The sequence below is a fragment of the Notolabrus celidotus genome, chromosome 11, assembly GCF_009762535.1.
Source record: "Notolabrus celidotus isolate fNotCel1 chromosome 11, fNotCel1.pri, whole genome shotgun sequence".
Taxonomy (NCBI): Eukaryota; Metazoa; Chordata; class Actinopteri; order Labriformes; family Labridae; genus Notolabrus; species Notolabrus celidotus.
Genome location: NC_048282.1, coordinates 17585978 through 17602075, shown reverse-complemented (window position 1 = coordinate 17602075; position 16098 = coordinate 17585978). Strand labels below are relative to the sequence as shown.

The window sequence follows — 16098 nt, the reverse complement described above, 5'->3', positions numbered from 1 at the left end:
TTTTTTCCTTGAGTGGCCCTCGTAATAACACTGCAATTGTATCCCTCCATGGCCTCTGTCTGGTTTGTGATGGCCAATAAGTTTACCTGGAGGGAGTCCTGGCTAATAAGAACACGTCTCATGTCTAACACTGTTGTCGCCTGGATCTGCTGACAGCACCGCTGCAGTTCATCTTAAAAGTTTTTGTTTTTTTTAATGATAGAGCAATATTGTTATTGAGCCCATTTCAGCAGAGAGGACACAGGGGGAAAAGGACCTCATTTGGATGTGGACATGGCTCAGTGCTTGGTTCTTCATCCAGCAAGTTGAAGCATTCATATAAATTGTGCTGTGTCAGAAGAAAAGGTCGATGTGCTTTACAGGCTTTCAGAGCATCTCACCATTCCTGTGCCCATTAGTGGGTCTGTCTGTCATTTGTTACAATCAGGGTCAGGAAGATCTGCATTTAATGAAGCAGTTTTTTGTTAAAAGCAGAAAAGCAGTCAACCTCAGAATTGAAAAGTTTCATTCTGACCACTCAAAAAACTCTGAGCTCAGATTAATATATGGACATTTGTAACTGCTGAGATATCTTTGATTATACTCTGCAGAAAAAACATCATTGAGCTGCAGTCTGTCTCAAAAATGTGAAGCACTCTGCACTCCACTGGTCACACACCCCCACATGGCAAAATCTGATATGTTTACTGAAGCAGTTCCTCGTGCCTTCACTCTGTGCAGAGTTAGTGTAACTGAATTCTGATCATAGAAGTACCTCACTGTTGTAAAATTAAATCCAAGAAAGGCCTTGATAAAAGAAGAAATAGCTCTATCAAGGAGCAAGAGAGAAGCTTTTATTCCCCCAATGTCTGCTTGCAGTGACATCCTCTGTGAAAACAGACTGTGAACAAGCGCACACAGCATTACAAGGTCGGTGTTGGCCATGTTGAGCATGACTGTGGTGCCTGCTCTGAGTCTCTAAGCTGCTAAAAGGAGACACACAATAGGAAGACAGCAGCCTGAAATGACGGAAATAAGCCTCTCTCTAGATCCCTCTGCAACTCTGGACTGTAAGAGTGGAAAGCATTCGAATAGCCACTGAAAATGTGCAGGATATGCAAACTTGATGTGAGGTTTTGCAGGTGAAACATTCAGAGTCGCTGTCAGAGTCAATCAAATTTGCCTAAGCTTGTTACTCCACACCATTTGCTCTATAAAAATTGATTTCTCATGCATTACCACCACGATTATGCCCTTTAATGTGTCACAAGTGGGTCTAACGCCAATCACCCAGAGCAGACCATATGGCTGCTCCCTCCATGTTTGTTGGCCGACCTCTATACCTTATGATACTGGTCACAGATGGAAACTGTCTCCAGTTGAGCTCCATACGATTGCACAAGGTCTCTGAGTGTGAACACTGACTATAGAATTATCCTGCTTTAGGATTGTGTTATTTGACTGAATCACATATCTGCTGTCAGCCCTTGCAGTGGGCATGCTTTGTACACCATCTGTGAAACCTTTATATGCAGCCCACACCATCATCCCTTCCTGGATGAGAATGATGAGATACTCTCAGGGTCAGAGAGCTATAGGTGCACGTGGCTGCTTGCCGTCAACCTTTGAACCACTGATGAAGCGTGAGATGCCCGCAGAGCTGCACTTCAGTCCTGTTTGCAGCACTCGGCTGCTCAAGGTTTATTGTGCATTTCTCAGAAAGTGACAGGAGAGGTTATTGTGTCAGCAACAGAAGCAGGAAATCTCCTTTTCACAAACCACTTAAAAATTTGCAGATGAGTTTTTAAAAGTCTGGTCAATAAACATAAATCAGTCGAAAGATTTCTGGTGTTGCTGGTATAACTTTCCGATTAGTCGGAACATAGGGCTGGCCTTAGGTTCAGAGTGGAAGTCTTTGAAGTCTGATCACATGAATATATTTTGAATGACCTGAATATTTTTTTGTATTGCAGATTTCTGCTTCTCTAAGGTAAAAAAAAAATGCAGGTAGAAGGAAAAAACTAAAGGTGGAATTAACTTTGTGTGCTCCCATAATTGTGCCACTATTGACTTCGTCCTGGTGTCGCTGAGGGAAGTGTATACATATGCTGCATTGATCTCTTCTATTTCCAATTGCTCTTTCTGAGCAATTTCTCTGTCAGGTGTGGCAGCTCAGAGCCTCACTTCTTATCAGAACAATGGGCAAGGTCCATTAGCACTTGAAAGGGCGCGAGTATAAGTAGTGCGTGGCGTTCTAATAGACGATGAGAGGGAGTTCAGAGCACCTCTGCACTACCTGACTTCTCTGGGACGGTCCCACAGAACAGAGAGCTACAGCTGTGTGCGTGTCTTCCTCCGCATGGGAATTAAGCAGTCTTACGCGCCAAAGGAAGAGATGTATTCGGATTCACACCAAGACTAAAGGCTATACTTTAACTGAATCAAAAAGCGAAACATTTCTTATACGCTTTCTATGGCAGCTCCCGTATTGCTCTTTACAGGAGGCATACAGTGAAGAGCAGAGGGACTGGGAGCACCCGTCCAATGCACAGGGGCAGCACGTGTGCTCGCTTTCATCCTCATGATAGTTTTTTTCGCTTTGTTACAACCTGCTTTTTCATATTAAAGATAAATAAATAAACGCCAGAGGAGCGTCTGGAGGAAGCGCCCTCTTGAATGAATCGGAGCGCATGGAAAGGATGCTGCTCGCACTAGGAGCAGGTGTAGTCAGCCAAGTGGAGGCGCAGGACACAGAGCTGGAGCGACGCACTACAAACGCCGAACCACAACAACACCTGCTTCAAAGGAAAGCTCCTCATCTTCAGACATGTCCCTGGACAACGCTCTTCTTCCAGACAAATTAAGTGGATTTTTCTTTGCGAGTTGTATGTGGTATAGGTGGAGAATTTGGGCACTGTGAACCTGTCGGACGCGCAGCACTAGAGGAAATACAATAGTGACAATAACATTTAAACTAGGACGACTCTGCTGTTTTTTGTTTTTTTTTAAATCAGTATTATTCATATCAAGGACATAATCATCTGCAAGCATGCCCGGAGCATTTTTCTCAACGCAGTTGCTCTACATCGGGATGGAGGTGCTGATTGCAGTCGCGTCAGTAATAGGAAATGTGATGGTGGTTTGGGCGGTGAAAATTAATAAGTCTCTGCGAGATAACACGTTCTGCTTCATCGTCTCCCTAGCCCTGGCGGATATTGCAGTGGGTGCCCTCGTCATCCCTTTGGCCATCACCATCAGCATCGGACTCCAAACTCACTTTTACAGCTGCCTTCTGGTCGCGTGCACGGTGCTGGTGCTGACGCAAAGTTCAATCCTGGCCCTGCTGGCAATTGCAATTGACCGCTATCTCAGGGTCAAGATCCCGACCAGGTAATGGAGATTAAAGTGATGTAATTGATGATGTTTTATTTCCCAGAAAAGCCTCCTCACTCTCACTTAGTTGAAGTCCCCACATCTCCAGCTCTGTGTTTACGGGCACTGCTGTCCTCATGGGTCTTGTTTCACTTCACGGGATGTCTCTGACTCACTATTACTAACATGACAGCTAACCAGAGCATGGCTGATCAACCAACAGTTTTAATTAGTCCCTTTGCATGTCCTGCAGACTGTTGAACTGTATCACAGTGACAGAATCATTACATTCAAAGGGTGGGGTTTTGCACAGGAGGATGCTTTTCTGTGTTTCTGGAGGGCATAAAAGAGGTCACGTTTGCTGTCAGTTATGTTCCATCTCCCCCTCTGTATCTGCTGCACGGGATCACCAGGGTTTTATCTTTCCGGGCTGAAACAAAAGACCCAGCATTGGTGCTGAAAAGATAAGCTTTGTAGAGGAGGAGAATTTATTGCCTGACAATATTGTCTATGATAGCCTCCAATATTAATCTCCAGACTAAGAATCTACTTAGTCCAGGCGATAGCGCTTTATCAGGAATTTTGATTTCCTAGCATTTATTGATTAAACCTTCAAAGCTCAGAGGTATTTACTTTTCAGAACATTAGCGGTTCATCATTCAAATCACAAATTTGCTCACAAGGTAGTTTCTACTTATTCTCCCTTCCCAGAACTTACATTTGGTTTTAGGGGGAAACAAGTTCACATACTAATTCAACTTCATAATAATACACAAAATAATATTTTAAGTTCTTGGTTTTGAGCATTTACTTATTCCTGTGAAGAAACACTACTCCCTGTTTATGGATCAGTATATGTTCTTCTCTGAGCTGGCCGGCCCCCAGGCCCAGAAGTGTGAATACAATCTCCCTGTTCTGCTTCAGTCACAGACTTAAGTTATCACAATCAATACTAATCTAAGACATGTTACCTGTGTCAGGCAAAATTGGAGTGTCCTGTTTGTCTTTAGACTTCACTTCAGCAAAGGTTGCATGATTATAATTCTGACATCCTCTCTCTCCCTTTAAACACAAGATAAATTACAGACCATGAGTAATTCAAAACCAACCAATCATTGATCTGCACACTTCCCAACATGTGCAGGATCAGATTTCACTCCTGCCTCAGGCTGAGTGCTTGTGTGTCATTTTGCTGTCACTGGAAAGATGTGATAAGAAATCAGATTTTTTTGCACCTTGCACCATTTGTAACTCTTGTTTATCATCCATAAAAAAACACAAACAATGAAAAGCCATACCTGTCAAGCATGTTGGTTACATGCCTACTGTTACAGCGTGTGTCCACAGTGCTGTTGCAATAAAAAGTCAGTCAATATTGAGACAGTTTTAAAAACCATAAGTCAGTTTTGTCCTGAACAGAAGAAACACGAAAAAGCAGAGCTCAGAAGTGCATGGTTTACTGATAAGGGATTACCGAGGCTTGTTCAAAAGGAAATATGTGCTGCAAGCTGCAAGGAGCTGTGTGTGTACGTGAAGTGTCTGGGGGCTTTGTACTAAAATGATAACTCTTTCTTGTGATTCGCACCGTTTGTCAGTCAAACGGCACTGCCACAATGAAAAATAAAGTGAACATAGAGTGAGCATCCCCTGAGAATGCTGTGAGAGAAAGTGCTGACATGTGTTGTTTCCTCCTGCAGGTACAAGCGGGTGGTGACCCCTCGGCGAGCGGGGCTGGCAGTGGTGATCTGTTGGACCGTTGCCTTCATAGTTGGCTTGACACCCATGTTAGGCTGGAACAATCTTCGACGCCTCCAGCAGAACGGCTCCATCAGCTCTGACCTCATCATCACCTGCCAGTTTGAAAACGTCATCAGCATGGACTACATGGTTTATTTCAACTTCTTTGGCTGGGTGCTGCCGCCTCTGGTGTTCATGCTGGTTATTTACGCAGAGATCTTCTACATGATCCACAAGCAGCTGAACAGCAAGAAGCTCACCAGCTGTCACACAGACCCCAACAAGTATTACGACAAGGAGCTGAATCTTGCAAAATCCTTGGCTTTGGTGCTTTTCCTCTTCGCCATCAGCTGGCTCCCTCTTCACATCATCAACTGCATCACCCTCTTCTGTCCCCAGTGTGAGAAACCCATAGTCCTCCTCTACATCGCCATCCTGCTAACCCATGGCAACTCCGCTGTCAACCCTATCATTTATGCTTTCCGCATCAAGAAGTTCCGCACTGCCTTCAGGAAAATATGGCAGCAATACTTTTGCTGCAAGGACACACCAGCTCTGGAGATTCAGCCCAGTGACAGAAAGGAGATGCCTAATCCGGAGCCACAGCAGACGGCACCACCACAGAAAGACTTGTTAAAATCAGATCCGCCTCAACAGCTGCCGCCACCATCCGAGCAGAGTCCGAACCAGAAAATGGAACCTCCACAGGAACCCAAAGAACACCCCCCCTCCCTAGAACAGCACACAGTGTAAGCTGAGGAAAGCAGATGATTGCAGGCTGGGAAAGTGATAATCAGTGCAGGAGCATTGGTTCTGTCCTCCATTGAATGTAGTTCAATGAGGAGCATGAGGTGCTACAATGCTGTGGAGACTGAGGAGACTTGGATCAGAAACCTCCAACCCTGGGGGATTGTTTTTGTTTCCTCAAGAGGAGAGGATTTACTGGAAGTTTTGATCAAAAAAGGAAAAAAGGGTATTGACAAACTTGCAATAATGGAGGTGTTTTTGACAGTGGCTGCCTATCTTAGTAACAGACTGAAGACATTTAGCTTTAATGTTTTATTTATCATGGTCAGTTGGTGTGAACGTTGCAAAATGTGCAATATACGTTTTTGTGGTTGGTCGGTGTTAGATCATCAGAGAAAAAGTTTCTGTGTTCATTAGAGCAGGTTCATCTCACTACTGTAGAACTGTGTGCGTGTGCGTGTGTGTGTGTGTGTGTGTGTGTGTGTGTGTGTGTGTGTGTGTGTGTGTGTGTAATCTGACAGTGACTAAAGAACATGAATGTAATCATAATGTAAATAAGGGACTTTATGAACGCTCAACTCTTCTTCAGGGTCTTAATCGCACAACAGTGGTAGAGCAAGCAGCACTACTGGAGGTTTTCTTGCAGAGAGGAGGTGTGTACCAACAGAAGGGTTTTGTAATCCCTTAACTCTTCTCCACTGGAGCTGAGTCCCTCAGTGATCCAGCAGCGCCGATGCATTACAGACGAGATGGACATGGATAAGACACAGGCAGATGGAGGGAACAAGAGGTTTTAACCTTTTTAGAAGCCGCCTGCTGGAGACACATGGCTGCAAGATGACAGCTACTCATGTGGGAGAAAGACAAGATGCACTTAAAGCTCATGTTTATCCAGCCTCCATCCCAGCTGGAGTTTGGAGCGGGTTTTTCCGTTTTTTTTACCACATAACTGATTATAATCTTCTCACATCTTACCACTAGATACAGTGGCTTCCATGGCCTTATTCAATCATCTGTAGTCCAGTAGTATGGACTGAACCAGAAAAAAAGCTGAAGATTGTGAGTTTCTTTAATACAATGTAAGCTCAATTTCATGCAGTATAAAAAGCTGGGACATCTGTAGAGTAGTAATTAAACTATGTTCAAGCCACTGACATAAATGTATGAGAATGTAGTTATTCTGTTTTATTTATTGTATTTATTTATTGTTGACTCTGGACATGAATGACAATCTGTTACACAGAGAAGGTCAGGACATTTTCTGATAACTGTCTTAATTGACAGCCTCCCTGCAGGAGTAGGCAGTGAACATGTTTTATGCTTTAGAAAACTAAGGAAACAGTATTAGCAGAAACTTTCATGGGAGCACAGCCAGGAGGACTGTTAAAAAAGCACAAAGAAGATAAATAAATGTTAAACATAATGTGCTTCCTACAAGTGAAAGTATTTACAAACTAGGTTTACAGTTTTGATTCTAATAGGATAGTGACATGCATAGATTTGTAATATACCTGTTTATTGTGATTTCATAGCTCAGTTATCGATTTCAGTACGAATGTGATTAATGAGCACAAGGTTCAATTCTGTCTCTTAGAAATTAAATTTCTTTCTTTGCAGCAGCAATATTTTGAATGAAACCTCACACCACCTGTGTAATGTGTTCTGGTGCCAAAATATTTTGATATTAAATGTATCAGAATAATTAACACTAGCAACATATTTAGTTAGATGAACACCCATTTACCTGTTGTGACATAAATACCTTTTATGATTGTGTCAAGATCAGAAGAATACATTGGTTAAGTAAGGAACAGATCATGGTATTCAGTTAAAATGATTGCAATGCAAAATAATTTATATTTACCCTATAACCAGTCTTTCACCTACCTTTACCAAAGAGTTTTTGTTGCTTGAACCCCCAACCATACTGGAATACAGATGAAAAGCAATACTATGATATCAATTCCTGAGCTTCATATGCCTATTATTCACCACAACAGTATTTACACAACTTCTTTACGGCAGATAAACGTTATGTTCAATGTACTCAAAAAAGCTGACTCAAAATTACTTCAGATAGCCATTGTAGTTCTTGCCACAATGTAATTAGGAAACCTATTTAGGAGACATGGTTGCAACGTCAATACAAATTCTCTGTGAGCTCTTCCATTTATTTTAAAGAGGCTAAAATCAATACTTTAAAACCAACAACAGATCGAATGACAACTTGTTTATTACAAGGGTTGCTACACTCACTAAAATACAGCCCTCAGCTCTGTGGTTCGTTGAGTATTTTAGCTCATTGTTTTCTGTCTTTGGGGCAATATTTTAGGAATCACTGAAATTAAGGGGATTTTGTGACAATATCATGAAGCTAGTTTGTTAGCAGCTAGCTAATAAACTGCAACAGTTGGTTAGCTAGCTAGCAGTTTTTTTTCTGTTGGCAATATTGATTGGTAACTTTGAAATAGTCTACCCTTACTGGTTGCCCAAAAGTTTCCTACCTCAACTTTAAAAGGTGATTATATCAGTGTTTACAGCCCTGCATGCTGTCCCCAAGTGTCCACAAAGAAAAGAAAACATCAGTGTAAAAATTGGTACAGCCTTTCTGAAACTGTTTATTTGTACCATAAACTCAGCACTTCCTTGAGGCTAACTGAGGACACATTTTGGCACACCCATTGAACAAGTACATGAATTCAGGTATTTCTCAAAAAAGAATAATAAATTGGTAATTTTCTAGCTATTCAGTCCTCTCAAGGAGTCAGCATTTCCTGCGCACTGAACACTTGCAGCCCGAGATATCTCAGCTTTTTCTTTGGGTACCTCCCTGCAGCATGGCAGGGCTGTCAGACTTCTCATTACTGCTGTGAGATAACAGTCAAGAGTTGTCACAGCTGCAACAACCCATTGCTCCTTTCAGTATCTAAGAAGTCCTTTGATATTTGGCTCCATATAGAATCAGGGAAAGATCTAGTCCAAGTAAGAACTGCTCATTTGTGCGTTATCTGCAAGTCAACAGAGTTGTCAACAGAAACACATTTGTTGCCTCTTTCACATATCCAGTAGAAATACTCTGAATATGTGCACGATTTGATGCGATGTCGTACTGGGAAAATGGCTTGTATAAATCAATAGTCTGGTTTAAGATACAGTGTATTTTACACATGGTGTAACACTCCAGTCTTGGATGCTATATTTGTCTTATTGGCTTGATTTCTGGGGGAAAGATGCTTAGTTTGGGGTGAGGATGGGATATCAAGTCAATGGAGACTTCAGAACAGGACTACAAATAAAAAGGAAAAGAAATACTGAAGGCCTGTATGTCCAGTAGTACATCAGAGGTGACCTTTCCTTGCAGCAACCAACTGCCCTTGAGGCTAATGTGGGTGCTAACTGCAAACCCTGAGAGGAGACAGCCTAAATGTTCACATCCTGCGGGAAGTCAGCTCAGGTTTAGTGTGGGCTTACCTTGTATTTCATGACAGCAACAATCATTTGGTCCCTGTTCGAGGGGGGTTTCCCAGAAATGTGATGTGTTGCAATGCTGACAACATGCCAGAATACATTAATAACCAGAGTGCAAGTGTCTGTATCTTCAATTGTCTCCTTTTGTACAATGCACCTATTTGGATCAATAATTCCTAAGGAAGGTTTGTTTCAACCATGTTTTAGGTCAATACTTCACTCTGTACATTAGCCAAACCTCTAACTGACACTGACCTTCGAATCCCCTAAAGACTCCCTGTTCCTGCACCAGGTCAGGCTGATGGGAAAATGCTTAGCTTGATATATGTGTCCCAGTAAAGAGCTTTTTCCATTAAAAATAGAGAAGCAGTTTGATCTACCTGGGCTCTGATCTGTCATGAATAAGCAAGCATGTTGTGCCCCTGGTGCTGCTGCACAACAGGAAACAAGGCTTCTTGTCAGAACACTTCATGCACTCTCACCACATCTGTCTTAGGGAACAGCTGTAACATGGATTCAATGCAGGCCTTTGAGAAACAAAGCAAGGAGAAAGAGTGCATAAAAGAAGCTCTACACACGCATTCACAGTGTAATGGTGTTTTACAGTAAGGCTTACTATTCACCATCACATACAGTATGATGTTGGCATCGTTATGCACGTGTGATTTCACAGAGAAGTAATCAGTTATAAAAACAAGGCCAATAGTTCTGCCTTTGTTGAGAGAGCATCTGTGTCAGACTCATCTGTGTTATGACACAGCAGTGTGAACATCAATTCCTAGTTGGCTCGCAGCTAATGAGATGCTGCATCCAAACTGACGAGCATAAAAATGAGAAGAAAAAAAAGTGAGTGGATGCAAATTTGCAGCAGATGGAAAATTTGCATCTAGTAACAAGTGAACCTGTCCTATTAAGATGTAATGACATGCACCATATTTTGGATAAACAGTTGTTATAAAGCAAAGCAATTACACATCATGGATTATCTTCCATCATCTTTGGCTGTGAATTCAAACTAATGGTGCAGTGACAGAAAAAATGTGCGATCATTTGTCTTTCACAGTCCTTCAGGAGTGATTTCATCCCACTCACTGAACCTCTCAGAAAAAGCAACACGAGCTCATGGTTTGCATGGAAAGCCTTCAATAAAACAGCATAGGGTCTTGCAAATATAACAAACCCTTCTCCCACTTACAATCAATTATTCACCAAACAGGCATACGAAATTAGAACAACATCAATATTTGATCCCCCTTTTATTTTGATCAAATCTCTGCCTGAGGAGGTATTTTTGAAAACACAGCTTTGATGAAAGGTTGTTAAATGTAGAGGAAGAAAAGAGAAGAGGCATTTAATGGGTTTTCAGGATTTTATCTAAAGGCAGGCACATTAAATAGAAATAGCTTTACGCTGTTTAGTGGCATAATTCACCTGCTTGTTTAAATGAGAGCTATTTCTCATTCAATACAGGCTCCTGCAGCTTGATGCTGCATTTTTTTCCTTGACACTAATTCCCAGCATCAGAGCTCTAATTCTCTCTTGGCCTCAGTAGCTGTCACTATGGCAGACTGCCATCTGCTGGTCAATAATATTTTCGTTTGCCTGCGAAGTGCCAGGCAGACTCTCTGTGTGTCTGACTCTCTGACGGAGGGTGAAGAGGTCACATCTGGCTCCTTCATTAGGCTTCTCCCACAAGTGCTGATGGCCAGTTCATAATCCAAAGACTTTTATGTAGAATGTTCTAATGGCAGATCCAAAGACGGGCTTGGCTAATTAATATCCTCAGGACACCAACATTATATCTTGGAGTGGGGATAAAACAGCCCAATCAAACAAAAAAAATCCCACTTTGTGCATTTGCAGATTGGATTCAGAAGACAGTCTAACCACTTGGTACGTTTTACTCAGAAACAGAAGAGAATGTATTTTAATTAACTCTCACTGAAAAGGAACATAATGGCTATTTATGCATAACATTGTAAGAATTTCTGTTCAGTAAAAAAAAGGGAAGAAATGTGCTTTATTTAAATGGAATTGTTCTTCTCTTTATATATCTGTTATGTAAAGATGAAGACAAGGACATCAGCTCAAAGCGCAGTGGAATTTGTAAGATAGTTTGTCATCATTTCAATCAAAAACAGGAATTTTTATCCTCCTAGATTTGTGAACATGAAACGGATGTTTGAAGTTGTTGGTAATCTCACAGAGATCCTAAAAGCAGGAACAAGAAAATGTGCCCATATACACGTCACACTACTCACGCAGTGCCATCTGTGCACAGGATGAAAAGAATTAAATTGAGTTAGGGTGGTTTTTATTGGCTCATTCCTGTGGCTTTTTAAACAGGTACAAAAATGTTATGCTCGAGATAAGCTGTCCACAGGCAGAGTCATCAGCAAATACATAACCACTTACAGTAATGTCAGGGTTCAGCTTGTTGTGCTACATTACTGGAAGATGACACAGAGGTGCCCAACTACGCAGTTTTTTGTCCTGGGGCGATATGTTGCATTTATCTTAGGCCACAGGAGTTCAAACTCTGGCAACCCCCAAATGCAGCACCACAGAGCTAAAAGCCCAACACACATCAAAAGAAGGAATAACTGCCTGCCTCAACAAGTCGGAGCCAAAGTGTGCAGAGGCAGCTGAAGTGCTGAGCCTGACTCACTTCCTGCTTGCTATCAGCTGCTTGTCCTTAATCAAGGGGGGGAAATTCCCATCCTTTTCCCTGTTTTCTGAAACAGTGGTTTTTAAAACCTGTTGTGTGGAATTTAGAGTACATAACCTTATTATACTTCTTTAGCTGTGCGACACAAGATGCTTCTCTTATGATTCAAAGCACTTCTCTTGTTTTGGTATACAGCCTCTCATCTGCTGTGGCAGATTTTGAAAACAACTCTTTAAAAAGTGACAGAGGCGTTGCTCCATATGGATTTAAACAAGCTACAATAATTTTTGGTGCACTCTGAGCTCCCATCATGGCCCATGCTGTCACTCCTTGTGGCTGTGCTTTGTATGGCGGAGGATGGAACGCCCCTGAAGGCCACTGCTTATGACTTGCAGTAATTAGCTTTTAACGGTGGTGGTAAAAGATGGCTGTCCATAAAGTCAACACTACTCCGCCCGCATGGATTTGCTCTTCAGTGGCAGCCCACACCTTGGCAGATACAGTCTACCCTCATGCATGGCTCCCAGCCGGACCCGCCTGCTGCTCTTTAGTGAGATTATATAATAAGATGAACTCATACGAACTGTCTACAGTATCATTCCAAATTATGTCTCCCCGGGGTGGCCTAGTGGCTTGAGGGTTAGGGCGCCAACTGAGAACCACAACACCGCCAGTTCATTTCTGGTTGGGAATCTACATTGCACGTAATCCCCATCTTATAATCTTCTCATTTCTACCGTCAATGTTGGATACACATATGAAGCACTTAATTATGACTGTCATTTAGATTTTCCATGCTCTACACATCCTTTTGTTACTATTAGTCATGATTATTCCCACGCTCATATGGGGTTAACATTGCTGGTTCTCATACAGCCTTGAGTTAGTCAATCTAGCACCAACATTGCTACACTCATGTACACAGTTTCCGTACAGTGTCATTGCAAAACATTTTCTGAACACATGCATCTCTCTCTCTGGTTTACAGTCTTTATGTCATATCCTGTTACGATCATCTGCACTGAAGTGTCCCAACCCTGTGGAGTACCTGCTTGGAAGCAGATGAAATGTACTTTTTTTTTCCAGCCTGTGGTCGCCACCTAACAGTCAGTGCCCAGAATAAACAGGAAAGAAAACACAGATAAGCAGTAATGGTTTATATGGTGTGCACTGTTTTAAGGCTTTTAACTTTGACATGGCACTGAGCTTTGATCCCTGGCAGTGTGGCGGAAATTCACTCCCATGTATCAGATTGAGAAAAGCTGATAGTTGCTAATGTGAGCTTACATGAAGTCTTAAGACTGAGTCAAGGTTGTAAGTGTATTACATAAACACAGCTATTATCCAACTATTGTTGTTTGTTTATTTATCTTCGTCTGGGTATCAGGTGAGTCATGTTGGAAAGACATACTGTAATTCAGCCAAACCAAAAGTGTGTTCGATACTGTCAAGAAGAATGCAACAGGATCAACATTATCACAATTATTGTCCTTTCAGCATCTCAAAGTGCTATTATGCATCTAACAAAGCTGAAATTATTTGTACTTTGTTTTTTATTTCTTACATTTTGTTTGAATCATAACAGCTGATGATTGTTAGATGTGTTAAATGTGAGTGTTGGCAGACTTGGGAAGAAATTTTCCCTGAGGTGAGTAATAGTCTAGATCCTGATAAAGAATTTGGTGAAGCAGAAGTAACACTCCTGTCTCCTGCTCTGAGAAAACATGAGTCAAAGCCTTGGCCTTTTATGCTCCTTCAGTCTCATTCATATGACTTTATAGCTACTGTTTAAAGCTTGTTCATGGAATTATTTCTGTAAAACTTATCATGCTGACTTATGACTCATTACAGACAAGCTGCCATATGAGTGACACTTGAGGGTTTGGAGGCCTTAACAGGGTTTCCGCCCTGGCAGTTTCTTGTTTTGATCAGTTTTTGTTTTGGTTGAGTCATTTGTTTTGCTTGCTGTTCGCTTAGGATCTCTGTGTGCCAATTTAAGCCTCAAGCATGGATATATATCTTGACAATCCAGAAATGATACACTATTCATTTCTGTTGGGTTTCATTGTTTTCTTAATAATGAAGTCAACTTCACGGAATGACCTTAAGTAAAACAAAGAAAACCCAGAAGAAAACTTCTTGGAAAGCCAAAATAAACTGTCTTAAAGAGTTTAGTGGGGTAAACAAGCAAAACTAGTCCCAGAATATCTGCAGTGCTCAGCAGACTCAGCAGGACCCGGGTAAAGTACCTGGACGTGGTGTTGGGGTAAAGTTGCCCCCACATCAAACACAGTGATGGCTCTGTGTGTTTCACAGTCTCTGTGTCCCACCACAAAGTCAACAAACCAGTTGTCGTAAAACTCGACGCAGCTGAGCAAGGAAGCGGGCCAAAGAACCACATCAACCTTGGCAGACAGGAAGTGATTTCTGTATTTATAACTGCCTGCTAGAAACATACCATAGGACATAAACAGTTTGCTTTAACAAGGCCGCTTGAAACCGAAGAGGGCATGTCACAATTAAGAACCGAGTTGCAAAACGATGCAGCACAGAGCCGTAAACACTGAAGAATCCAGGCCAACAGAAGCAGATGGAGACACAGTACAGCTAAGTTTTTGGCATAAAGACACTTCATCATGCAAGCTCTGCACACTTTACCATAGTTTTCCCTTCATCTCTCACTATCCTTAAAAAGCCAGAATTAAGGCTGAAACTGATAATAGTAATAAGTAGATAATAGTAGAAGAAGGATTTTTCTGCATTTCCGCTTCCTAGCAGCCCCTGGAAAAAAACAGAAAGTGGTTATAAATCATGACTTTCTGATATTTCAGTTCATGGCTCTATCACTGCACGTTTCACATAATCATTAATATCCTGCCCCTTGTGAGCTGTGAGTGTCTCGCTGCTCTGCAGTGACATTATCCAGCTCTCTGATGACGCAGTTTTCCAACCTTACAGAAGGCTGTATGGTGTGTGCCAACAGCCTGTTCTCTGATTAAGGGAAATTTTTGGGAAAATGCCACACAAAATGTGTATTTTGCGAGGTTCTGTGCCAGTCGTATTTTTAGAAGCAAAGTGGCAAAACCAAATGAAATGTGGCATTTGTTAAAATGCATGGAGCCGCATTCATTAAACCTTTGACGCCAAGTAAAATCAGAGGCAGATGTTTTCAAAGGAGGCCTGGGGATCCTCAGAGGAGCCACATATAAACAAAAATAACCCTCTGAATGTGTCTGAATGAGCTTGAAAAGCAGCGTTAAATAAAAGAGTGCATTTGAAGCTGGATGGAGCAGCATGAGTCTGGATAAAATGTAATTCACTCAAGGTCTCTGCATTGAAGCTATAGTGTTCTTTGTGTGTTGATCAAATGTGATCCTCAAATACTGAGGGGAAACTTAGGATATTTTTTTAATATTTCTTACTATTTTCTACAAGCAGTACTAATATAAATGTATTTATAAATTCAGAGTCAACACAGTCCAAGAAAGCATCATACAATAAAGAAAAAAAGGCAACATGCCTTGTGTTTTGACCAACCTGAAACTTGCCTGGAGTTAGTCTACACTTCTTCATCCAGCCATGCCAGAGATAAGTATTGTCACTACTGCTGCTCTGTGTGGGAATATCTTAACAAATATATGAACAAAGAAGAATTACTGGTTGAGAAGTGAAGTCATAAATGCATCAACAATCATGTGGAAATGGGTTGTGTGATGCAAGTGTCAAATGTGAACGGAAAAAAACTCAATTAACCACTGATTTAAAAAAAGAGGAAGAATGACTTCCTCTTCAAACCACATTTCCATCCTCACACCTCACCTTCATTAGAACATCAATAGTACAACATGTCTTTAACCATAAAAGGCAAATTACTAAATAGCCTGTGAAATCAGAGGTGCAATCTTTTCTACACGACTTTCAATATAAATACATTTGTTGGATTAACATGTAACTGTAGCTTCTTCAGTGACTTTACACGTAGTGTTTTGGCTGAGTTGTTTATTTTCTTAAACCTGAAAATGCAGCACATCAACAAAAAAAACATGTTTGCACAGGAATTAAAGATGTCAGCAGTGTGATCACTGCAAAAAAGCCCCTCATCTGCAGCTTTGGTCATTCATGTGGGA

The 16098-nt window shown here is 41.5% G+C and overlaps 1 protein-coding gene across 1 annotated transcript; it reads left to right on the top strand.

Moving 5' to 3' along the window:
* The first annotated feature begins 2711 nt into the window (after nt 1-2711).
* adora1b (adenosine A1 receptor b) lies at nt 2712-7583 on the top strand. Its single transcript, XM_034696192.1, has 2 exons — nt 2712-3369; nt 5049-7583. The coding sequence occupies exons 1-2, from the start codon at nt 3029-3031 to the stop codon at nt 5839-5841; spliced, it is 1134 nt and encodes a 377-aa protein (XP_034552083.1). The 5' UTR covers nt 2712-3028; the 3' UTR covers nt 5842-7583.
* The last annotated feature ends 8515 nt before the right edge of the window (nt 7584-16098 follow it).